At 43.5% G+C, this 26,425-nt stretch overlaps 1 protein-coding gene across 1 annotated transcript; it reads right to left on the bottom strand.

Moving 5' to 3' along the window:
• Positions 1-3,959: 3,959 nt before the first annotated feature.
• Positions 3,960-19,611, bottom strand: klf13 (Kruppel like factor 13). The gene is made up of 2 exons (XM_033634980.2): positions 18,795-19,611; positions 3,960-6,437 (listed from the first exon to the last, which is right to left on the bottom strand). Exons 1-2 carry the CDS (start codon positions 19,270-19,272, stop codon positions 6,121-6,123), a joined length of 795 nt encoding a protein of 264 aa, XP_033490871.1. The 5' UTR covers positions 19,273-19,611; the 3' UTR covers positions 3,960-6,120.
• Between the last annotated feature and the right edge of the window lie 6,814 nt (positions 19,612-26,425).

Here is a 26,425-nt window from a genome sequence, read left to right as displayed (position 1 = left end):
GGTTTGCTGAGAGATAAAAACAAAACGACATCTGAGGGTTAGAGTGAGGTCATAAGAGAATGTACTGGCCATAGCTGAGTCGAGAGTTATTTACAGATTAGATTATACTGGTGCTGAGAGGGGAAGCAGCACCATGGAGTCACTACAACAGGCAACTGATGGTGATGGGCAGAGGAGAAACACACAGAGGTATCAAGAGAGCAACATTACACTGAGGAGGTACACTGAGGACAAACAGGTACGGGGAACAGAACCAAAAGGCTGGTGAGAGGCTCTCTCTTTGTAATTAAAGGGAGCAGCACAGCAGTGTGTGCTGCGTAACCTGGAGCAGGCTAATCCTTTAAGGGCAAAAACATCCAAAAGAGTTTTTGTCAGCGTGCATTTCGACAGTCAAGAGCCAATACCGCACAGTGTCAGCTCAGGCAGCCAAGCAAGACCACATGGTCAGTGAAGGGTACAGACAGATGTGGTCCGCTACGCTGCATGTTCCTGCTCACTCCGTCTCTTTTGTTTCTTTTTACCCGGCCAGAATTAGTTTGCTCGTATGATTAAACAGGTTTTGTTTATTCAAGTGATTTTCAAAATAAGAAAAAGTTGCTTATTCGAGATGTAGAAAAAAGGTCCATAGCAAGCACAACATCCATTGATCAACACTTACAGCACGTAACGTTGAACCCAAACTGTGTTGAGTTCAACATTACTGCAACATTCATCTTTCCCTTCAAAGCCTTTGGTAACAACTTGTAACTGTGGAGCTTCTGATGAGCTCCTTCTCATTGCTCGAGAACCACTCTCTCCTGTCATGGCTGCCTCTAAAAACATTATCCCCGCAAGCCTCAGGCCTTCGTCATGAGGGAAGACATGCTTTCAACTTTTAAATATCATATAATACTTTAAAAATATTGCATGTACATTGTTCATTCGAATTGGCTTAACCTACACGTGGAGCCTGCGGCGGGAGAAAGGAGAGATTTAACCTGGGAAATGCTGACAATGAGAAACGTACCTTGTGCACAACTCACAACGTGTAAAACCTCACAGTCAAGACAGACTTCTATTCATAACCTACAAAAATGCATCGGGTCCATGTAAGCAGCACATTTATAGCAAATGCAATTCTCAATCCTTTGGAATGGTTGGGCGTTTGTCATCATTAAGATTGTTTATGTCCAAAAAAATACCTGTAATAAGCCATTATACATTGCTTGAGTATTGTACAGCAAAAAAAAGAAGTAAAAATTAAATAACAAGAACCAAATGAAAAGCTACACAATCAAAAAAAAAAAAAAGTTTACATAAAGCAAGAAAAGAAATATTTAATTTAGAGCACTTGCATATCAAATATGCGGAGTTGCTTCATTAAATCCTGTACATTACATAAAAACATATCACACTTTATAAAACTGTACAAGTTTGTTAAATGTCTGATAGTAGCTTTTTTTTTTCACCCTCAACTTTTGTATCTTTATGAAGTTACCATTATAGTTTTGGCACACAATTGCATCGATCATGCTTGTACGGTCTGATCAGTGATATATTCATGTCATTAATATGAATTTTTTTTAAATAAGATTATTGTTAGTTCTTTACATACTAGGCAGCAACCAATTCACTTTAATATATTTTTACAATTAGAAAGAAAAAAATATTAACTGGTACACTGTTAGCATCTCGTAGAACCTTGTATTTTCCATTTTGTCATTATTTAAAGTCCTTTTTTTTTCTCCGACAGATGTCGAAAGCTGTAATCTCACCGGGATTACAATAGTAAAGTTGGATTAAAAAATGCTGAAGTTTCATAGTCATTTACAGCTGACATCATCCCTCACATAGAAAATGTTGAACTAAGACAAATACGGAGCTCAGTAGAGGAGGGGTGTTTTAAATATTTTTTGTAACATAAAATAATAATAATTAAAAAAAAAAAAAAGGTTTTATTATTTCCTGGAAAGATTACTTCTTGAATCTACAAGGATGTGCAGGACCCTGACGACATGGGATGATTATATAAAAATGTAGCCCAGTGTTTTTTTTTTTGTTTGTTTGTTTGTTTTTACAGAGAAAAAAGTCTTTCTTGCCTTCTTCATTCAAGTAGAAACAAATAAAACCACTGATTATTTGTGCTACTCATCAAGCAAACGTAAGCTACATGATGGATGTCTTGAAAAGATATGAAGGTACAACAGAAAGTCAAAAATATTTCCAGAGGTATGATTTTTGAAAAATATACAAGCATTTTATATAAGACAGAAAAAAAAGCAATAATAAAATTATGACTACATTGCTAACTCACAATGCCATGGTCTCTATTCTTATGGAAAACGTTCAAAAGAATCTAAATAATAAAGAAAATTAGCCACTTCGTCTGAAATTGTCAAACATAGAGGTCAGGAGGTTTCCTTTTCTTATCGTCACCCCGAACAATCCTTTTTCTGACTTGGAGAAAATCTTTTTGGATGACAGGCTAACTGGAATAACCTGCATCCTGACATCAACAGAGTAGTAGATGTGTCTAATTAAAGGGGTGAGCCCTGTTAACAGGGATAAAAATCATCATTCTATAAACAAAATATGGTGCCTTTAAACAGCCCGACAAAAACAGTCAACCTTAATGCTGTGATAAATTCGAAAGAGTTGCTGAAATGACCTGAAGACAATGGAAAATCTAGAAAAAAAAACAACATAAATCAAACAGACTATACACCTTTCTCCAGAGAGGTTAATAATTATTTGACAACAAAAGCAAGTACAGTAAAAATGGACATGTACAAAACTGTGTTCAATGGCCTTTTGTGTTGAATTATTCAAGTAGATTTGGTACAGTGAGAGTAAAAGTTATGAGACACTCATGCCTGTGGAGGCCTATATGTCAGCGGTGCAGTCTGGTTGGATGGACTGGGATGTTTACACTGTCACAGTCGCTTTGTTTTCAGCTTCCTGTTGCCTACTGTAAGTCCACTGACACTAAGGGTCAAAGGTGTTTAAAGGGGCGTTTCACTGAAAAGAGCTCCAGAGTGCCCAGTGCTTACTAAGGCGCGTAGCAGGACTGTAGGGTGTAATGAAGACATTATAGGCAGGAGCTGGGGCCCCGTACGGAGGCGTTCCTGTGTTTCCAGTGTGGTCGGACACTGACCAGCAGTGAGCACAAAGCACCCAGGAACACCGATGTGGGGGTAGGGGGGAGGCTGGCAGACATTTCTGTGCAGCAACTGATGTTACAACAAAATCCACAAACTGTCCCGTATCTGCTTTGCGGATGTCGACCCTGAGGTATATGTGCAGATTATGGATTAAGAAGTGATTTGTGAAACCTGCTTGAGGGTGAGCTTCTCAGAAATGTTTCTTTGCAAGAGAACGTTACACTACAAACCAAAAAAGTCAAAAACTGACTATAACAAAAAAAAAAAAAAAAAAAAAAAAAAAATGGATAGATGGACACTGCAAAAAGCTGCTCAACAGCTTTTTGAAGAGTTTGTTTGTGGAAATTTCTTCCTTCCAGAAATGGTAAATGTAAAACCCTCTCAGTGCTTCTTTCACAAAGAGCTGCTGATCAGTGGCATTCAAAGTGTCATCTTGCAGCCTGGAAACTATTTTAACATCTTACAGAGGGTTGTTTTTTTTTCTTCTTCAACATGTGGTGTTTTGAGGAAACTACTGCATTCGATCTAAATAAGGGATGTTTTCTTTCTGGAGGATGTGACGGAGCTGATTCTTCACAACTTTAAAGAGAGATGGCTGCTGTGCAGAACGAGGGACAAGGCCAGCCATTCATGATCTTACACCTGCCAGACCGCCTCAAAAACCCCTCTGCGCTTCCAAGGCGCAGTTATTGACATGCATATAGTGTGAAGCACGGGACTGCAGGGGCGAGAGCGGTCGGTAGAATGAAGCGAGCACATGCAATTCATGATGACAACAGTCTGGAGGGGTCTGACAGGACCAAAATACATGGATGAGACTATTTCCGGCCGTATAGTGCTGAAGCATTAAAAGAAAATGTAGGCATAACACAGACTGGCGGGGCTGCAGCAGTTTTGATAGTGGTGCCCGCTTCCATGGAAGGTTTACTGTGCCTTTTGCCTGACTTATTGAGGCATGTCTGTCTAGAAACACAAGTCAGCTTTCTCACGGGACATCTGAGCTTCACAGGGAGGACGACGTGAGGCTGGTGAGCACTGCACTTTGCTGATATGTTCGTTTTGGTTCAAATGTTTTTACAACAGTTTAAAAGCCCCCCCGCCCCCTGTTGCCAGAGAGAGAAGTTTGAAAGCAGCTGTTTGAGAGCTCTGGATCTATCAGTGGGAATTTGGAGCGACGTTTTCCTTGGCATTGTGAAATCTGACTCCCCAGCAGTCATAGAGGATTTCTCCCTGTGCTTAGGATGGAGCTGGGTACATCCCACCCACGCTGCTAGCGTCATCTAGGTAGTACTGTTGTTCATACACTTCTTTCTACTCTTATCCTACAGGTTGGATCAACCCGCTAATTACAGCCATTTATCCGCTCACGGTTTCTACAGTTGGAGGGAGGAAGGGAGTTGGGGAAAAGAGGAGGAGATGGGGGGTGTCTGCGACTGGGTGTCTCCTCCTCTGTGCTGCTCAGCTCATGATAAACCTCTCCTCTTTTATCAGGACCTGCCCTCTCTTGCCTGTCTATAGCAGATAGCCGCTTTGTTCCCTCCGCGCTCCACCACGTCACAGCTCAGCCCGGCTCGGCCCAACTCTCTGGCCTGCGTTTGACCTCCCCCGAGTTAGGCCACCTTATGCAATTCGGCAGAGTCGGAGAGACAGGACAGGTAGAGCCAGATGGGTGAGGGAGGATTCCCCAGGAATGGCATGTTAGCACTCCTCCTGCGGGCTGTGAATAGCTTCTTGTGGGATGCAGCTGTTTCCTCGAAAGAGGCCACAAAAGGCAGAGCCAGGAGGAGGAAAGTGAGCAGGCTGTCTGGTTCTACCTGCGATACTGCCAACCACCAGCCCCAGGCCTCAATGAAGGGCGGCTTACAAGACTGAATAGAAAGCTTTCATTCACTCTTGTCTTTGGTACTTTTTCCTATGTGCTTCAGAGAGGGATAAACATTGTTTCAACTGAAGTCCCTTTGTGACTATTTTGTGTGAAATACTAGCTGATGATACAGCGCTTTGAGAAAGAAAAGCATGAACAGCTGCTTTGAAACTGTCTCTATTTAAAGAGTATACTTATAAAACCCAAATATAATCCTGATCCTCCCGCAATGCAGATTTACAAAGTATACACTGCACACCGCTGTTTAATGAAAGCCGCATTTAACCCAGTGTATTGGCAACCGAATATTAACGCTGCGGTGGAGGAGCAGGTGTATTTTGTTTACTGAGGTGGAGGTTTGGGGATTGTATTGTTAAAAGACAGCAATTACATTACATATGAACCCCCCGAGAACACATGAGTTCTGCGTACGTTTGACCGTGTTGACCGTAGGGCTAGTTTCCTCGAAAAAACATGAAAACCAACAAAAAAACAAAGAGTGCAAATTGTGTTGAGTGTAAGGCTGCTATATATGTACTGTATGTTTCTCTTCACCATGTTCATTCTTTCAAGCTAACAAGGCCATCCCTGAGCAGGGCGTAAAATTCAACCCCTGTTGAATTTCAGAGTAAAGTGATGAGTATATTGTGCAGTCAATGAGAGTACTGTGAAGTACTGTGGTATTACAGAAATAGCAACTGTCTTCAATCCTGAGGTGTGTGTGTGTGTGTGTGTACCCCTTCTCCTCACCTGTTCAAAAAACAACAACGAAAAAACCCATTTTTGATAAGACTTGTCAGGGTGTCTGTTTTTTTTCTTCTAAACCTTGTTTAGCTGACTGCAAACGTACATTGGACAACTAGCCATGATCAGAAGCTAAAAAAATACAGACATATGGTACAGAATGTAAATATTGCCATCTGGGAAAGGCATTACCTTCTTTTAGGATCACACAAGTAATTGCACTACAATAAGCAGTTATGTACAGTATGGTACACCACAGCAAGCGCAGCAATAGCAAAGGAGGGGGGGTTGCTGACAACTGTGCAACACAAGTGTAATGACAAAAACATAGGCCTCGCAGGTCAGAGGCAGAAAGTGCGACTGGGTTTCAGTTTAAGGCGAGTTGGCTGGGCTGAGGGCGGGGCTGAGGGTGGGGCTGGAGGCATCCGAGCGGCTGTAGTCGCTGAGGGAGCTGGGACGTGTGGTGCTGCCGCCGCTGCCGCCGTGGGGCCTCTTCAGCATGCCGGGCTGGAAATCTGAGTGGCGCCGGGCGTGCTTCATGAGGTGGTCGCTGCGCATGAAACGCTTGTCGCAAAGCGGGCACCCGAACTTCTTCTCCCCCGTGTGGGTGCGATAGTGGCGGGCCAGCTCGTCGGAGCGGGCGAACTTCTTACTGCAGTCGGGCCAGGTACATGGGAAAGGCCGTTCTCCTGGAACACACAGAGGGAGGGCAGAGGTCAGTGTTGAATCACATGAGAGGATAGCAATATGTTTGTATGTTTTAGTCAGGCTCTTTTAATGCACCACAGTTTGTTCATTCATTTTTTTTCCATGACTGCATATCCTGTTAGGGCTCATTGGGAGGCTGGAGCCCATCCTAGCTGACATTGGGTAAGAGGCGGGTACACCCTGGACAGGTCGCCAGACTATCGCAGGGTTGACACATAGAGACAAACATTTACACTCACGTTCACATCTAAGGCCAATTTAGAGTCACCAGTTAACCTGCATGTCTTTGGACTGTGGGAGGAAGCTGGAGTACCTGGAGAAAACCCACACTGACACAGGGAGAACATGCAAGCTCCACAGAGGGGCATCCCCACTCCAGGAACCCTCTTGCTGTGAGGCGACAATGCTAACCACCGCACAACCATGCTGCCTACCACAATTTGTTTGTAATGTAATCACGAGCCAGTTATTCATACCCCATGTAATAAAATAGGCTGCAATCACGTGACCAAAGCGCTAATCTAACGGGAGTAAAGAAGGAAGTAGTCCGCATAAGGAGGCAAAACACAGGACTTTCCAATACAGGAACTTCCCCCAGGTGTTCTGAACTGTGTGAAACCAAGTGAACTTAACTAAGCGTTAAGTACAGTATGTTCTGTCATTCGTGAGGCACAAATTCTTTAAATATCATATGAGCCATATTTGATTATATGCTGATTTTAGCCAATGTACCATTGACCTTTTAAAAAAAAAAATACACCACACTAGTGGTACCCTCCATGCAGCTTGCGGTTTCCCTCTTATGTCAGTCTGATATCAAAATCTACTTGCAAAGTTGTGAAACCTGCCGTAAGGTGGCTACTATGAGGTGACTCAGTGAGCATCGTGTCTGCTCTAATTTTTGCCAAAGTTGCATGACTGGGAGGGCACTTGTGTTGTGTGGTTTTGCAGTGCAGGCTTTTCAAATCCATCCACATTTTAACGTACGTGTAACAGTGTAACTCTGACAGAAACAAAAACATCATGTGCACTATAATCTCAAAGTTACTCTAAGTCTCTGCGAGTTGACTGTAACACTGTGCTGAGATGAATTGGAGCTTATGGCTGCTATAAGGTTGGAGTACAAGTTGAAAAAAAGATTTCTTGGGGGAATGGTGGGCAGGAATGCAAAGTATGTGTGTATGTGTGATTTGTAGTAAATGGTCCAAGACATGCAAAATCCACCCTAAAGTGATTTAGGTTGCAGGACGTTTACAGTCACGTATATACAATAGGCCTTCTCAGAGGAACTGATAGGGTTTAGTGTGAGTATATCATGAGACCAAAAAAACTTATGCACCTTGGTGCTCACTGTGATCCAAATAGCTCGCCACAGTCAGAGCAGTGAGTCATTACAGAGGTGTTTACAGGTTAACAAGTCATGAAGACTGACGCGCACAGCCAACAGACATTTTTCAGGCCTGATGAACAAGACTGTGTAGTTTTCTGTGTAAAGAAGACTCTGAGTCATCAAGGAATAATGATTGCAAGGTTATTGCTCGGTCTGATACGTCAGTGAAGGGAGGAATCTCATAACTACCCAAGACATCTTTAAAATATTAGAAAAGAAAACAGTGGGACAAAAAAAAGGGCCATAGTGAGACATGGGACTTGGGGTAAATCACCTAAAAATTGGCGCTGTGCTAGAGGAGCAGACACAGTTTAATTATCTAAGCTCCAGATGCTAATCACACTCACAATGGTTACCCAGCCCATTTTCCAACATGCAACTATCTGTGACTCGGCACATGGGAAATTACACCCTTCCCCCCCTCCATCAGGCAATAAAAGTGGGCTTTGACACAAATCTACTCAAAGCCAGATGGTACTATATATCTTGTGGTTTCCTTCCATTCTGATGTGGAAACAGTGCGCATGGAGCCTGCATGAAGCAGCGTTCTGCGTCCACTGGCCAATATGTCTAATACTGTATTCTATTTAGTTCCATTTCAGTGAGTTTCTGCCTGACAATAGCCACATCCAGCATTCTAATTTTACCAGCGTGACCTTGCAGTACTATAGCGAAGGGCGCCACGTCTTTTAATGTTATAGTGCTTTCCTGAGAATGTTCAATCATCATGTGCACGCCTATGCCAGGGAGGTATGAAAAGAAATAGACAGTGCAATGCGTGAATGTTTATAGGTGGCATGACAAATGAGTGCATAAGAACAGGCCTGCCAAACACTTTCTTTGTTCTGTGGTTTCCCTCAGGGCCACAATGGAAACAGTGCTGTTCAGCATCAAACACTCATATGCTACCTGATGCCAGTGAGTCTCAAAAAACAAGAACTCAGTGCACTACTAGTCTCGGTCCCTCCCCCCTATACTGCATGGTTACAAAACATGCAGACAGACAGAGCAAGTCTAGACAGCCCGGTCTGTGTTCCTGCCTCTGACGCCTCACCTCAGCTCCAGACAAACTCAGTCAGCCCTGCCCTGCTGCAGCTCCTGCGGGCTCTGTGTATGTAAACTCTGTAACTGACATATAGAATTTGCATATGCACACAGCCTTGACTTCTTCTTTTCAAAACATCTATACTGCTCTCCCTCTGCTGCAGGAGTTAACACACAAAGAGATGATCCATCTGCCCCACACAAGTTTCAATTCATAAAAAAGACAAGTCCTTGGTTGTTTGACCCTATTTACACATCCTGGATTAAACCCTGGAGAAAAGGAGGCAGTTTAACTTTTAAGACACTAATCTCATTGAAGAGACTCATGATAGTCTGATTTCATACCTTATTAGCAAGAGAAGCAGCCTGTGCCACCACCTGGCACTGCAAAATGAATTATTGGCTAAAAACTAGAGCTAAGCTCTGCGGGCTGCTTAAGGCTCAATAACCAGTGTAACGGATCCAACTATATTAATATTTAACCAGACACCAGAGAGCTAGGCTGAGATATCCAGTCTAACTGCCATGATACAGTAATGCAGTCATAGTGGAAGCATCAGGTATCCAACAGCAACTCAGCGAGTCGCATCAAATTATTTAGAGCTCCGTGACTTCTTAGAAAATGCAGAATTAACAGATACACTGGCCATTTTCACCTCCCGCTAAACTGCTTTTGGCATTTAGGTCAAAGATATGAATATGCATCAACAATCCTGCTGCTTTAATGTTAGCCTTGAAAGGTTCACTTACATAAAGAAAAAAAACATGCAATGCCCCAATTAATTGTGCTTCTTTCATAACACGAGGATTGGGATTTTCACGAGGGCAGTAAAAACTAATTTTCTGCTAACAATGAGGAGGTTTAGGGAGCAAACGCTTTGATTCTGAGTGGAAATGATGATAGGGGTTATTACCCTCTGTGTTATGGGATGCCACTCTCCAAGATATTATAGAACAGACTGCAGATATTACTCAGCATCTCTGCTGAAAGCCGAAATGCTGCAAGCTACTCTTATTCCCATCTAGTTCCAGTGCTGTCACAGCGGGGAGCCGTGGCGATTGTGACGCCAGGCCCCACCGATTGGTTCGCCCATCTCTGGCAGCGTCCAGGGTGTGGTTTGTCTTTCTCAGAATGTGTCAGTTGCAGAGGGCGCGGGGGGGTAATGAGGGAAGCTTTTCCCTAACGAACACAGTGACCCAGTTCCCCGTAAAGTGAGTTACATCATGCACGCAAACTGTATCTCTACTAAGCACTAGTGTCCCCCCTCCAAGGCGATGCGATTATGTCACAGGTACTCTTGTTATATAACTGTTCTCTCCGAGGCCACTGGGTCAGTAAATAAACAGCTCATCTCTGCTCCTCTCCCACCATCCTTCTCTCATTCATATCTAAGAATCTCTGGCTCCTCGGTTTCTGCGAGAGAAATGGAATCTGAGTTCGTCTCCCTGGTGTAAGGGATGCTGTCTGCAAAGGCGAGATCAAATCTCTTTTTTGACGTGAGCAGCGGCGCAGGTACTCAACTCAGTCACCTGCTCCAACAACAGCTACCAGCATTTCAAACGAGAGCAGATAACATTCCTGGTGTGTCCTCAGGCATGGGCCAAACTCACACAGTGTACAGCTGAAACCTACATGTGAGCCTGCCATGAGAGAGCTAGAGTAAATAGCTCTACAGGGTGAGGAGGAGAAAAAATACAGTTCCTGTGGATACATCAGAGATCACCTTGAAGTTGACTTTGCTCTGCCTGCACAGTGAGAACCAGAACAGGAAATATCTTTTACAGAGCTCAGAACAAAAACAAGGGCCACGCTAAACCTGCGTGGACTTTTACAAGCAAACAGCTCAGGCAGGGAAAGTAAAACTAGCTGGAGCTACCTCACTTCAGCGCTGGCTTAGTGGCACAGTCAGCTTGGCAACATGAAATGAGAGGGACACCACTAACTCCAGTGGCAGGGCTCAGCACAATCCTGTAATTTGGTTGCATGTTTACAACAGACTATGACCTGTAACCAACCAGGAGCCAGCAGACAACCATCCATGGGATTTTGGGTAATACTAAAATGACTGCGTCCCTCATCAGCATAAACCACTGGAGCAGACAGGGTTAACCCAATCATACCCAGCCGCTCCCTCTACACCCACCATCACGTGCCAAGATGATCTGAGCACTGTGTGCAGAACAATGAATATACATTAAGGCTTTTGCAGCTCCTCTTTTCATTGTTCACACAGTGGTGTATGCAGGCTACGCTTGTGCAAAAATAACAACAAAGGCTTACAAAGTTCTGCGGTCTGTAGAAATGGAGGGGAAAAACAACACTGCTTGATTTGAAACATATCTGAGATCAGAACTGTTTACGTGGCTGCTTGACTATGAAAAATTAACTCAGTGGTAGAGGAGTCGAATTACAAAGAAAATCACTCAGTCAAAACATGTCTCAGAAACTACATTCAGAGTTTGTTGGAAACAAGAATAAGTCGACTCTGCAGGAGCAATAAAGGACCCTCGGGTGGGTCAGGTGCTTATGATGAGGAGCCACTCAAGCTTGTCAGGAGAAAGCTCCGAAAACAGGGAGGATTTGATCTATTATCATCTTTTGTCTTTATTGAGAGGGACCTTGCTTGCCGTTGAATAGCATGCCTCCCCTTGTGGGCCTATAGCTGTCAGGTTGTGAACAATAGCAGCAGGCTCGCTCCCAGCAGGAGAGGCACTCCTGTAATGCATTTCAATCAGACAGGCTGTGCGTACTAACCGTAAGTCACTCCCCTTGGTCTGCGCTGCACAGGGCTATTGACATTCACCCGGAGACATGCAGCGGGGTCGAGTGTGACCGCCTGATTCCTGCACACACTTAGCCATACATTACTTCATCCCTTTAACTCTTTAAGGGAAAGGAAGGGGTAGCTTGCCTGCATTGACCAGCTCATCACATTTGGCTCAATTAGTTAAAGTGGGCACTCTCTTTCAGCCTTGAGTGCATACTAAAACAACCTGCAGCCTTGATGTGTTGCAAGCACTCTCCTCATCCTTTAAACCCTGGTTAACTAAGGACATGCAAACAGCTGCAGCCATTAATGGGTGTTTACAGTTGGTCTGCAGAAGCAGGTGGGAGCAGGGATGCCCCATCATCCATGACTCTCACTTACGCAGTACAATACCAGCTCATTCCACTGATGGAGTCTGACACTATAGCTCAAATGTGATAGACATCCTCACTAACAACACAAAGAGCCATGGCCCCTGCTAGATTGTGAGAGGCCTCACCACACTGCGATAAGAGCAGATACAGGCTGGAGATACTGCCAGCTGTCCGATGATATACCTGATACTCTGACAGCGAGTGGGAGACAAACATTTTCACGTCTCACAGAGAAAATGATTATGCCCTCCTTCCCCCAAGACTCCACAAAGTACTCCTCATTTCGTGCCGAGGGCCACACCCCTGTGTGTCGTGGTCTGCCACAGACTGATTTATCACGCAGAGAAAGGGGACACACCTTACATACCATGGGGAACATAAACAACTCAGCTAGAGACCAAACACACCCTCTGACATTAGCTCCACAGCCTATCTTATTCAAGCTGAGCTGAAGACAACAGTGGACACAGTCAGGGTCTGATTCTGAGATGAGACCCTGTAAGTGCCAGGCTGACAGGGGTGTTCTCTGCTGCAGAGGTCACAGTCCTTCAAACGTTAATCAGATTAGCTGCAGATGCAGCTGAATAAATGACCTACATCAATGGAGGGCATTGACAGTGAATATGCCAGTATCTAACCCCACCCCCACCCTGCTGCACTGTATATTCTCCGTCTTTGTACTGCAGATCCCTCCCTTGCATGCGAGATGCGGTTGGCGGTTTTTGAACAGCAGAGGTGAAAAATGCACAGTGTTCCACAGGTCTGTATCCCTCTCTTCCTGCTGCTGGTAATCAACACCACGCCACAAGCCGTGGCCGGGGCTCGGCCTCGCAACACAACACGCTTCAGCACCTATTTTGCTTTGCAGGCTGGAGGATGGGAGGGGCTGGTGGGGGAATAGACAGAGCAGCTTTTATAGAAGTACTCCAGAGCTGAGTAAAGAATACATGAGCCCTGTGGGCCACTGAAAGCAACACAGCCAGGGAACAGGGGCCTTTCAATATTAGCAGTATCCACCATGCATGCTTGGCTGCTTAATCACGGTTAAATCAGGTTTACATTCCAACATGAGTGAGGAACGATCCTACTGTGAGCTTTACGTGCCCGTATAGGACAGCATATGGAGAGCATGTGCACCAGCGCATGCCCCAGAGATGTCTTTCATGGAACAAGAGCACTGCACCAGAGGATTAGAGGCAGTGACTCCACTTTGGTTTTATTTACATCCCGAGGATCAAGTAGATTTAACTAATGCCTTGTTTCCATTCGACACATACTGTACTGCTACACACTGCCTTCGCGGGCCAAACAGATTTCATTTACAAGGAAAACCTCATATCTTAAGCAGAAGAAAATGCGTCAGTAAATAGAATCTGCAGCCATGCTAGCAACTCTGTGAGGATGTACTTGGGCTCAGTGGTGCTTTGAGCTAAATGCTAATGTCAGTATGATAACATGACATGATCACAATGACAATGAGAACATGCTGGTGCTAAGCAGGTAATGCTTACCACACAAACCATCTTGGTTTAGCGTGTTAGCATGCGTACATTTGCTAATTATCCCAAGTACCATTGAGGTCAATGGGATTATTGTGTTTTTGCAGGTGTGTGGTCATAAACCAGAGTACTGGACAAATTAAAATGTTGACCGGATGATGATCCCCAAAGTTATTAAAGTTCGTCCAGAGGGGAACATGTCTCATCAGATTTCTGTAGCATTTTTTATGGCAATCCATCAATTAGCCTAATTGTTGTGACATTTAACTCCAAACCACAAATGTCAACCTTATTGTTGCACAATAGGAAAAGTCAGGTTATCAACAAAGTCATCAGGATTCACCATCTGGGAACCACGAATATTTGTACCCAATTCTAGTGGCAGTGCATTAGCTGTTTCACTAGATGAGTGAGAAAGGACCAAGACCCAAGACCCAACCCCCGAAAAAAATCTGCCTTTGAGGATTGTGACAATTATTGATTTGCCAAACAATGTATATGTATTTCCTTAGATGCCTTCTCAAGCACCAAACACTGGCATTGAATTTTCAAGCTGGTGTACTATCACTTTGGCCCCATGGGTACCTAAATAGCACCAAATACTCAAAATAAACATGTGACTTCAGCAGGATCCTACATGAGCTAGAAAAGCCACCAGTGTCTGTGAGATTTATCCTCTGTGGATCATGAACCTCTGTACAAAATTCCATGGCAACCCGTCAAATAGTTGTTGTGACAATTCACTCAAAACCACAATTGTCAGGCTGATAGTGGCACAATAGGAGAGGTCAGGGGATCACCAATGTCATTAGGATTCACCATCTGGGAACCATGAATGTCTGCACCCAATTTTGGCAGCAATGCATCTATTTGGCTTTTCACTGAATAAGTGAAAACTGGCCTGCTAGTGATGCTAAAAGAAAGTCAGGGGATCACCAGAGTCAGTGAGATTTATCCTCTGTGGATCATGAACGTCTGTACAAAGTTCCATGGTTATCCATCATATAGTTGTTAAGATATTTGGGTCAGGACCACAGTGTTGGACCCAACGACCGGTGTACTGCTGGCATGGCTAAAAACATCTGTAGTGTCACCAGAATGGAGACAAATGGAAACTGTGAGCATCTTCTGACAGGGAGAGTCATCGTTTTATCACACGTCAGAAGAAATATGGCCCAACTGGGTGGGGTGGTGGAAATCCTGCCGTGTGGCAGGTAGACAGACTGACCTCTTGTGCCCCACTAGAGTTTTTACCCATTGCTGTGCCAAGGTCAAGCTCAAGCAAGAGCAGGAAAACCCCATCCCCACCCTGCTACCTCATCACTGCCACCAGCCACACAGGAACACTGTGCACTCTGTGTAGCAGTGCAGCCAAATATAAAACCACTGGCAGAGATGCCGTGTATATAATCAGAGACTCCTGCCTCTTTTTTCCATGTGGAATTTAGGATAATTTTACGTTTAAAAAACTGTCATTAACCACAGTTATTCGGCTGAAAATAGAAAGCATGCATGAATAACTAGGTCTACATGGCAGTGGAGCTGTGCTGCCAGGTGGTGCCACTTATTTTTTTTTTCGGGACATACAGAAGAGGGATTTACAGCCATCTCACAGTATTAGAGGTACCCCCAGCGGAACACAAAGGAGCTCCAGACAAAACGTCAAACCAACTGTAAAATATGCCATTAGTCTCTTTGTCTTTGTGAAATATTGACCCTGTTCGTCCCTGTGATTCAAATAGTTTTCGAATAGATCCTGGACACTGACAAGATGGCCTTTTGTGAGGCCCAGCTGTGGGGGGCACAGGAGGCCCATGCTGTTCTTTCTGAAGAAGACACGACTTGTAACGAGCTTGTCAGGGGCCATCTCTCCTTTAGAGATGGCAGCCTGCATGACACGACCAGAGCAGAGTAATGAGGCTTCACAGAGAACACCATGTACTTCACAACCACAAGACACCTCTCGGTAAAGTGGGTCTTCATCGTTAGAGCCAGTTGTGCTTTTAAGACGGAGTGTCGTCAAAGAATGAATGAAAAGAAACCAGCTGGTGCTGAAAAAAGTCCTTTGGAAGAATCAAAAGCAGTTTCATTTCTATGACCTTCATTTGTTCCATTTAAAGCCGACTTGATCTGCATTACATGACTGCACTTTCCATACTGCAAGATAAGTATATGTGTCTGAAAAAGCCCCACCTCCCACACCAGCACATCAGACAAAAGCTGTCTGGTAACCTTAGACCCCTAAACTATGGACGATTCCTCGCCATCGAACTCAATGCACTATAATGAGCGATTTAAATTCAGCGTGTTCCCTCATGTCTGCTTCATCCTGGTGTCCCTCTTCCACTGTGTCGGAGAAGACAACTGCGAACCTTAAATGAAACCACTTAGTCCCCACTAAGGGGACCCTAAACCAGGAACTTTTAAAAGAGATAGAGGTCTCAGTAATCTGCCGGCCTCGTTCATGTCTTTGTTCTAATGAAAATTGTTCACAGCAGGGTCTGTGAGTTATGCTGAGTACACTGTTTCCTGAAAGCCACATTGGTGTTGAGTTTGTCTTTTAAATGAACATTTTGTCAAAGCTTCAGCACTGCATGTGAATTTTTATACACCACAACTATACTGGACTTGCAGAAAAATCTTATCAGAAGACCAACACACGATCTGAATCTATCTTCATGGCTAACTGATACTTAATGCAATATTCTGATTCTGAATTTAACAAAACACCCTCCTTAGTAGCTAATGGCACCCAGCAACATCATGACATGAACTAAAAAAAAATCTGGCTTCCCTTAAAATAAAAATTATGATGCCTCTCATAAGACATAACTAGTGAGTGAAGTCATTTGGAGCTAGTAACAGGATTTATTTTCTCACGTGCCGTAAACATTGCATAAGACAAACAATGCAGCTCAGGTTTCAGCTCCTCTTACAGTGAGAAATCACACACAAGGATTGCAAAAGCTGTGATGATGAGGCTTTGGGCGTTACAGAAGTCAACTGAGGATGCCGGATCCATTCTCTCCTGACTCTGCTAGTTGGGGCTGAAGGGAAGCACACAGCGAGAGTCTGGCTCTATGAAAGCACTGCAAGGCTGGCTGAGGCAGCCCGGCTGAACTCAAATGACCCACATTCAGGGACCATCCAATCAAATAAGCAGAAAGAGCCATTATTATCAGAATTTATGGGACACAAACCAATCATGAAGCCAGACGCCGGAGCATATCCAAACAGAGAGGCAGGCGAAAGGAAACGCTTAATAGGCAAAGAGACAAGGGCAGGGCTTATACGGAGCAATAAAACTGCACTAAAAACACATGGTCGGGGCTGAGGGGAAGCACAGCAAGCGCTGGAGGCTGAGCTTCTCTCGGAGAGCGCTGCTGCAAGTTTGGCTCAGACAAGGCAGCTGAACTGAGATGACTCACGTTCTGTGACTACCCAATCAAATAGGCAGAAAGCGTCCCTATTATCAGAAATTACAGGACACAAACCAATCACAAAGCCAGACACGGGAGTGTGTCCCATAAGAAAGGAAAGGCTTATTAGGCAGAGAGACAAGGGCAGGGCTGATAGACAGTAATAAAACTGCACTAAAACACAGAGGGTGGAAGACACTGGCATTTTATTCCCTTTAGAAAGCTATTTAAGTAATGATGCTGGAGTATGATGGCTCTATTATGTGCACATACATAAGTCAAGACAGTGTCTCATTCCTGGTCTGGACAAACACTGATTACACACCACTGCACCAGGCTGCAGCTGACGAACAAAAGGTGGTGCATGTATGTAATTCTTAATGAAATATGACTAGAATCCAACAGTATAGCACAGGCCTATGGTGTCTTATTGTGTGTCCTTACAGTTTTGTGCTGTGTTTTCTTAAATCACATATGGCATCCATATGAAATTCTTCTGGGATAATAAATGTAGTGATATAAGGACACACACCAATCACAAAGCCAGACAGGGGAGTGTATCCTGATACAAAGGCAGGTGATAAGAGAAGAATAGGCAATGAGACAAGAATTTACCACTGAAAGGAAGGGTCACGGATTTTTTATATAATGAGACAAATGAGGGGGGATTGTGCAATGTCAACATATTTTTGAATTATGTGTGTTTTCCTTGCACATATTTCAGCCTAATTAAATTTCTATAGGAACTCAAATATGGGTCAAGTTCACACAAGGCTTTTCTTATGTGATCCAGAGAGATGTGTTTTGTTTCGGGGCTGTCAGGCTGATGTATGTGTGTGTGTATTTGTGTATGTGTGGAGAAAGGAGGATGGAGGTGGGGAGAGGGAGTGTGAGCTGCAGTCTACAGAGCACAGGGAAGGAGAGGCTCCTCAGTCGAGGCTCAGCTAGCTGAGTCTGTTGCTGGCCAGATCAGCTGGCAGTCTGTCTAGCGGGGGTGTGGCACATCACAACAAAGGGCTTTGGGCAGACAGGCGACTGCACAGCTCTTATCAACCCCCTCAATTTGAGTCGATCTACATCTTTCTTTTCCCCCCACTCTTCCTCTCTCTCTCTCTCTCTCTCAGTGGCGGAATGCAAAGAGCAAATATGTGGAGCTATGGTCCTTGAGGAAAGTCAAACACACTGCTGATGTGGAGCGCATTGCATAGGGTGACGGTACAACCTACTGGATTGATCTTGGAAACTTTTTGCATGTCAGTGCACACTTAGCTCACCCTGTGATGTGCGCATTACCAATGTTGTTGTTTCGCCTTCTCGTGACGCCAAAGTTGACTTTAATTATTGCGCGCAGGAGAAAACTGGAAACCTGATCTGTGTCATTTTCTTCTGCGTTTGCACTGCAGTTTCGGCTTGTACATACTGTCCAATGCAGGGGGGGTTGTAAGAGGAAAGCAGTGACAAAGCTTTGGAGACTTGAGTGGGAGTGGCACTATTTTTGACCCCCCCCCCCCCCCCCCCTCCTGAAATTAAAAAGGACATTTCGCAAAGTTCATACAAGTTAAAGGAACAAAGCAGTTATTAAAGCTATGCGCCAATTTGCGCTTCTGCTGTGCCGTGCGCGCCTGGTGTTTCCATTTAGGGTGGATCCGTGAATGTTTACACATATGACTCGATGAAACCCAGCAGTCAGTCACCCTCCTCTATACAAATATCGGTTTGAATGTAAAAGGAAACCACACTTCTTATCAGCATTCTCAGTTTTAATAATCCGTCCTCATATAGGCACAGGGAGCAACAATAAGTCATGTTCACAGCAACAAACATTCGCATCCAATCAAACTGACCTGTGTGTGTCCTTAGATGAGCTTTGAGGTGGGATGATTTGCCATAAACTTTTTCACAACCTGAATAGTGGCATTTGTGCTTTTTCTGAGGTGATTCTTGCTCAGTTCGACCTCGCGATCTTTTGCCTCTTTGTTTGAGCGAAGGATCGGAGATGGTGGTAGGTGTGGCAGAGTTTCCATCATCTATGAGGTTCGGCATGCTCTCATCCTTTATTTTTGCCTGCTCGGCAACATTGTTGGGAGTCTGCTGGTTAAAATCCGCCAGGATCCGCGCCACCACAAAAAGAGAGGAGTTGTCTTTCACCAAAGGCTCTTTAATTTCCTCTCCGTTCTTGGAGGAGGACGGGATTTCTGGTTTAATCTCCCTATTCCCTTTAGGTGCGTGAACAATTGCACGACTGGACATTGAAACAAGGCACTCTGCTGCAAAGTGATCCATTTTGTCTTTGAAACAGCCCCCTCTGCTTCTTAGTGACATTCAAAAAATGAAAAATGATGGCGTGAGAAAAAAACCCAACTTGTTCCGTGGTTCCCTTTGTGTGGTGGCGTTGAGGTGGAGGAGGAGGTCGTTCTCATCAGAGAGAACTGACTTTATGATCTTACCCGGCTTTCCAATATCATCAACATCCTGTGTGAGAGAGAAAAAAACGCCTCGGACAAAAATGCAGACAAGCCCCTTTCAGAGAGAGAGAAACAAAAACAGAAACCCAAAGTCTTTGTTTAGTGCAACGACGCTGGTGACAGGACCTCTACAAACTTGGATGTGTTAACTCCCATCGCGGCTTCAAACACTCTCCAGCATAGTGAGTGTGTCTCCTGAGCGCCTGTTCCTGCTGGTTGTATCCATGCTGGGGGCGTGTCGACCGGCAGCGCTCGGCAGCATCGTCAGAGTAGGCGCTCATTCATTGGGTACAGCGTGTCCCCAAATGCACCGACCAACACGAGTTAGTTGGAAGTTTCACCTCAGGTATCCTCCATGCATTCAGATGATGTATCTCACAGGCGACACAGTTATGCACTGCAGAGACCTTTAGGAAGAATACATGTTGTATTTCAGGGGTGGCACTCTCTGCAGCATTCTGCACGAGCCTGCATGCATATGAGCTGACGTCCTTTGTTATATTTTGGGAGGATTTTTAAGGAATACTGCTGGTTAGGGATGCAACTAATTATCAGTTTGTTCTGCTGATTGGTCGAAAGAAAAGAAATAGAACACTGGCTTTTTGTTCCTCGCTAATAAAAAGCAGAGGCCTTTTGTTTTGACAGAATTACAGACATTTAGACCATAAACTGATGCAGAACACGCACACAATGGTGCATAAAAATTCAGCACACTGCTGTTTCATGCTCAAAATTGTCTGGCAGAGGACCCCCAAACCCCCTGTTTCATATATGTCCTCCCCAGTTTTGAAATGTAACCTACACCCTTGTCTGCAACATCCAAGACTTCAAGTTATTCCCTGTGCAATGATATTAAACAGAGAAAGGCAACACATCCTCACACTGCAGAAGAAAGTTTTGGCATTAAGTAAATCATTTAAATTAACTAATTATTCAATTATCAAAATAGTCACAAATCAATTTTCTGCAATCCACTAGCCTATGTATTGATATTATTATGTTAGTCTAGCCCAGTCATCAGAAGAAAATGTTGGCGTTGTGTGTTTCTGCAAACCACAAACACATTACACTTGCCTGTTTCATACATATCACATCAATGCTTCTGAAGTAACAAAGTCTTTGAGATGATTTTGTCATTGGGGGGTAGAGGGGATGGTAGATGGTGTGTAACCTCAGCATGACACCTGCCAAGCTGTAGACCACTGTTTGAGACCAACAGACAACAAAACCAGTTTTGTTTTTAGTGAGTCATTGCTGTAGTTTCCAGCAACTTTTTAGACTCCAGACATTGGTGTTTTGTAGCAACCAGTCAGTGTTTACCCAGCAGCTGTTTTTTTGGCTCCAAACGTGGGTGTTTTGTAGCAACCCATCTGTGTTTTCCCAGCAGCTTTTTAGGCTCCAAACATTGGTGTTTTGTAGCAACCAGTCTGTGTTTAGGCAGCAGCTCTTTTGGCTCCAAACATTGGTGTTTTGTAGCAACCAGTCAGTGTTTACCCAGTAGCTTTTTAGGCTCCAAACGTGGGTGTTTTGTAGCAACCAGTTGGTGTTTTCCCAGCAGCTTTTTAGACTCCAAACATTGGTGTTTTGTAGCAACCAGTCTGTGTTTAGGCAGCAGCTCTTTTGGCTCCAAACATTGGTGTTTTGTAGTGACCAGTCAGTGTTTACCCAGCAGCTTTTTAGGCTCCAAACGTGGGTGTTTTGTAGCAACCAGTCGGTGTTTTCCCAGCAGCTTTTTAGACTCCAAACATTGGTGTTTTGTAGCAACCAGTCTGTGTTTAGGCAGCAGCTTTTTTGGCTCCAAACATTGGTGTTTTGTATCGACCAGTCAGTGTTTTCCCAGCAGCTTTTTAGGCTCCAAACATGAGTGTATTTGCAGTGACCAGTCGGTGTTTTCCCAGCAGCTTTTTAGGCTCCAAATGTGGGTGTTTTGTAGCAACCAGTCTGGCTCCAAATGTTGGTTTTTTGAAGTGACCCGTCGGTGTTTTCCCAGCAGCTTTTTAGACTCCAAACATAAGTGTATTTGCAGTGACCAGTCGGTGTTTCCCCAGCAGCTTTTTAGGTGCCAAATGTGGGTGTTTTGTAGCAACCAGTCTGTGTTTTCCCAGCAGCTTTTTAGACTCCAAACGTTGTTTTTTTGAAGTGACCCATCAGTGTTTTCCCAGCAGCTTTTTAGGCCCCAAATGTGGGTGTTTTGTAGCAACCTGTCTGTGTTTTCCCAACAGCTTTTTATGCTCCAAACGTTGTTTTTTTTAAGTGACCTGTCGGTGTTTTCCCAGCAGCTTTTTAGGTTCCAAACATGAGTGTATTTGCAGTGACCAGTCAGTGTTTTCCCAGCAGCTTTTTAGGCTCCAAATGTGGGTGTTTTGTAGTGACCTGTCGGTGTTTTCCCAGTGACCTCCTAGGCTCCAAACATGGGTGTTTTGTCATGGCCTATCAGTGTTTTCCCTGCCACTTTTTAGGCTCCAAACATGAGTGTTTTGCAGTGACCCTTCTGTGTTTCTCCAACAGTTTTTAGGCTCCAAACAGTGGTGTTTTGCAGTGACCTTTTGGTGTTTTCTCAGAAGCTTTTTAGGCTCCAAACATGGGTGTTTTGTGGTGATCCATCAGTGAACAGAGTGCCATGAAAAGCAGTTGTTCTTTACCAAGACATTGCTGTTTGAGACCAACAAACAACAAAACCAGTTTTGTTTTTAGTGAGTCATTGCTGTTGTTTCCAGCAACTTCTTAGGCCCCAAACACTGGTGTTTTGTAACAACCCATCAGTGTTTTTCCAACTGTTTTTAGGCTCCAAACATGAGTGTTTTGTAGTGACCTGTTAGTGTTTTCCCAGTGGCTTCTATGGCTCTAAACATGGGTTATTTGTAGCGATCCATCGGCGGAGATAGTGCCATGAAAAGCAGTTGTTTTTTACTGCGACATTGCTTCTTTTCCTGTAGGGATAGTGACCAAAAAAATAAATGATTGCCTTTTACCATAACATTCTGCTATGACTGTGCATGGAAAACAGGGTATTTTAAGCCAAAACATGATCTTTTCCCTGACCGTAACTAAGTAGTTTTTGTGCCTAAACCTGACCACAAGCTAACCATGTACAAACATAAAGTTTCAAAGTATCCGCTGCAAAATAACATGCAAATGTAATGTATTTATTGTTCGCACAAATGTACAATGGCATCATTTTTTTCTGGCAATGGGTTTGTTCAGTCCTATTATGGGTAAAAAATAAAACAAAAACAGCAAGTTTTGCTTAAAGATATCAGTTGAGGAAAAGTAAGTGTAGTGGTAAAAAAATACAGCATTTTCCTCTTTATATACTGAATGTGCAACATTTTTTATCACAAAGAAATCTGATGAGATGAATCTCAGTAAAAGCCATCATCAGCCACATTGACTTCCCTTGTTCACTGCAATCCCATCACAAATGAGGAAATGATAAAGAAAAGCACACAAAATTACTTTTCTGACGCAACCGAGTTTTCTATTCTGCAAAATGGGCTACAGTACATCAACAAGATGTTCCTGATACTTTGAATATTATTGTGTCACCTTCTTGGAGCGATCAGCACACTCTGGGGCCTCTGGCCAACCAGTCGAGCTTGAATGCTCCTAACTGCCAAATTATTGGTTTGGCCTGCTGCGATTTCACACAGGCAAAATAATTCTTCTTCACAGGCTCTCAAAGGCTTTATTTTCATATCCTAGTCAAAGAAGAGATAGTGGTTAAAACAAGACTAGTAATAATTGCTACACTTGTTTTTTAAATCTCCTACTTTTTACTATATTTGCAGTCAATACACAGTTTTATAAATGCATACACGATGACAGAAATAAAAAAGTTACATCATACTTGAAGACTGAAAAAAAGCCATTCAGGAGTTAATATGCTGTGTGATTGTGACTCATTTCCAAGAGAGATATTCTTCTCACATCAACAGCTTGTAAAAAAAATGTAGAAGATGGAGGCTTCCTTTCAGCAAAGCAGAATTTTACTTCAAAACCTTCCTCTGAGCAACTCTGTGGTCTCTGCCAGCTGAAATCCAGCCAGCCACCACAGGCAATGTCTTCTTCAATTTATCCTCCAGCAACAGACAAGTGACACCATTGTGGGGAGGAAAGAGTCAAAACCGTGCGATACGTAGGTTCTGTCATTTTTAGACAATCATTTATTTCATGGTGCTAGTTTTACAGCTGTGAACATATTCTCAGAAACCTGCAACTAAATACATAAAAAGTCAACTTTTCATTTGTTTTCAAGTTAACAATTTCTGAACACAGAGGCCAGGCGGGTGTGTAAAAAAGGGTTATCAACTCTGGAACACATTATCAACTGAAATCAAATTAATTCCAGATATAAAATCTTATAAAACCCATTTTTAGTTGATTATATGGTCAGTTACCAAGTTACCAAGTGATACAGAAAGTTATATACTTGAATTACACAGTACATGCAAAAGTCCAACTGGGGACAAGAATGAAAATTAGCAGTAGCTATAAACGCTCTGTGGAGCACATCAGTTTCATGCTCTAAATTAGAACTATGTTCACTTGCATCATCCCTATTCATGGGAGTATGTTTCAGGGGGGGCAGACGCAGGGGACACATCTCCCTCAATACAATATTTAGAACATGTGTATTTGTCCCCCCCCAATAAAAACATGAAAGTAGCATAAGACTTTTATTTGGTGAAATTAAATACATTTACACCATAAATTAGTGCAGAAAAAATCACCAGTGTTTGATGCTCAAATTTTCTTGCAGAGGACCCCCCCAAATCCTCCTTTCATATGTGGCCCCTTCAGTGTTGAAAGGAAACTTACGCCCTTGTTCCTATCAAATAAAAATAAATTCTTAAAATAGAATGTCACCAGCTGCAGAGTCCTGGCAGAAAACAAACCAGCTCATGCTATTGATTAGTAGCAAAGGACACGCTTGAATGTCCCTGTTAACCCCATGCACTAGAACCCACCCCACTGTTTCCAGGAAAAAAAACAGAAGATCAGGAAGTCTCAGAACATAACAAAATGTGACATTGTACATGCTTCCTGTGATCAGTCTCAGCTACACTGCAGCTTTTCATCTTGTATTTCTCCAGCTTGAAGCCCAATGAACAAAACTAAGCAAATTTATTTAAGAATAAGAATAAACTCTGTCGATACAGGATCAGACCTGCTTTTCCTGCCGCAGCTGATGCTCTCCTGTGAGAATGAATGCACACTTTCAGCACTGTGCGCTGCACAAAAGCCCACACTAGAAAGTTCCCAGTGTTCAGCATGAGCAAGGCGATGTGGCATTCAGAAGGCCATCTGGCTGTATTATTTTACATATTCTTTCACCACAAAAACGTGGTGTTCTTGTGTTTCATGTGGCGCTTTGGCGATCTTTTCTAACGAGAGCATGACAAGAGGGCATGGTTCCTCTTTCACAGGGTTATTTCCCAGAGCTGTGTAGAAACTGTAAGTGTTTATCAACTCCCACTGGGCGTCAATCGCAAGAAGGCCAAAAGAGACAGTGAGGAAATCAGCTGCAGCTTCTCATACAACTGAACCTCTCCAAGTGTAATGAGCAGCTGTAGAGGTGATCATTTAAAAAAAGAAAAAAGAAAGAACTCAGAGGGAAACAGTAAAATTTGTCTCTCTGTGGCTGCAGCAGCAATGTGATGATTCAAGAGACCTTTTGTATGTTCCCAAATCCCAGCACCAACCCCCAGTGCACACAGTGTCCAAACAGCACACTGTCTGGCACTGACACAACGTTCTCAGGCGGGAACAGTGTGATTGGCCTCTTCACTTCTGTTTGTAATGGAAGAGATCCTCTTTAAGTACAGGACAGCCTGACCACTGTAACAATCTGGCTGGGCTGCTGTGTCAAGGCTGTGCTCTCAAGGCAGAGAGAGAGAGAGAGAGAGAGAGAGAGAGAGAGAGAGAGAGAGAGAAAGAAAACCAAAAACTTTAAAGGCATGAAACACCATAAGTGGACTGATATTGTTGGCAGAGGTTTCTCTTCTCTGCAGCAGGTGGTGATGTTCAGTGGAGGTCACTGACCCTTGGCTTATGACCTTAGTTTGAGCCTCACATTGAGTCAGACGCCGAGCTGTTGTTAACCTTAGGCACAACAGTTTTAAAATGCGATTCAGTAAATACACACACTCCCAGGACTGCACTTCCTTTCATATTCAAACCAAAAAAATCTGTGTTTCAGGATTGCAAAAGTAAAAAAACAAAACATAACAAAAGAACATTTGGTTTTTATTTTAACAAGACTACAAACATACTAGTGGCTCTGCAGGCTTTACTAAATGCTAACATCAGCTTGCTAACATGCTCCCAATGACCATGGCCCAATTACCATGGTCATCATCTTAGTTCAGTAGGTGAGCATGCTATTGTTTGCTGAATAGCGCTAAATACAAAGTACATCTGAGCTTGATATGTCCTTAGTTTTCCAGGTATTTGGTCAAATGAGATATAATGTGGTTTAGCGAAGTATAGAGGTGCAGGTAGGCAGGATTCGTATATTTTCGGACAGATCCAGGCTCACTGTTTCCAGTCTTTGAGCTAAACTAAGCTGCCTACTGGTTGTAGCTTCATGGGACTCCCTAAAAGAGGTGGGCGTGGTTTTACAGGATGCATCAATGCACACTTTGGCAAGCTCCATGACCATTTCGGCCCATGGTCTGAGTTCATGTTCATATTTTGATAACCTGCCTGCACCTTTCAAGAACACACAGCAAAGATCCTGAGTAATTTTAAGTTGGAAGAAAATGAGAAGTTGGACTGAGTGGCAAAGTATGGGTTAGTTTTATTTCTAGAGCTCGGAAAATTAGGCAAATTAAACGGAATAAGAAGTGCATACAGTATGAGATAAGTTTATTTGATGCATGACAAGCATGAGGCCATACAGGAGGTTGCTCTTCATGATGTGAAACTTGACAGTGTGCCTTGTAAGCCTGCTTGGGCATCTGTGACATTGATATCAGAATACAACCCCCTCATCTGAGTAGATTTTTGTG

The sequence above is a fragment of the Epinephelus lanceolatus genome, chromosome 5, assembly GCF_041903045.1.
Source record: "Epinephelus lanceolatus isolate andai-2023 chromosome 5, ASM4190304v1, whole genome shotgun sequence".
NCBI lineage: Eukaryota > Metazoa > Chordata > Actinopteri > Perciformes > Serranidae > Epinephelus > Epinephelus lanceolatus.
This window is presented reverse-complemented; position numbering and strand designations above follow the sequence as displayed.

What these genes read in the sequence shown, in the direction of transcription:
- klf13 (XM_033634980.2), bottom strand. Translation starts at nt 19,272, where the DNA reads ATGTCACTAAGAAGCAGAGGGGGCTGTTTCAAAGACAAAATGGATCAC. An exon ending in TCATCTAAGGACACACACAG is followed by an intron (nt 6,438 to 18,794) that starts GTCAGTTTGATT and finishes TGTGTGTTCCAG; the next exon opens with GAGAACGGCCTTTCCCATGT.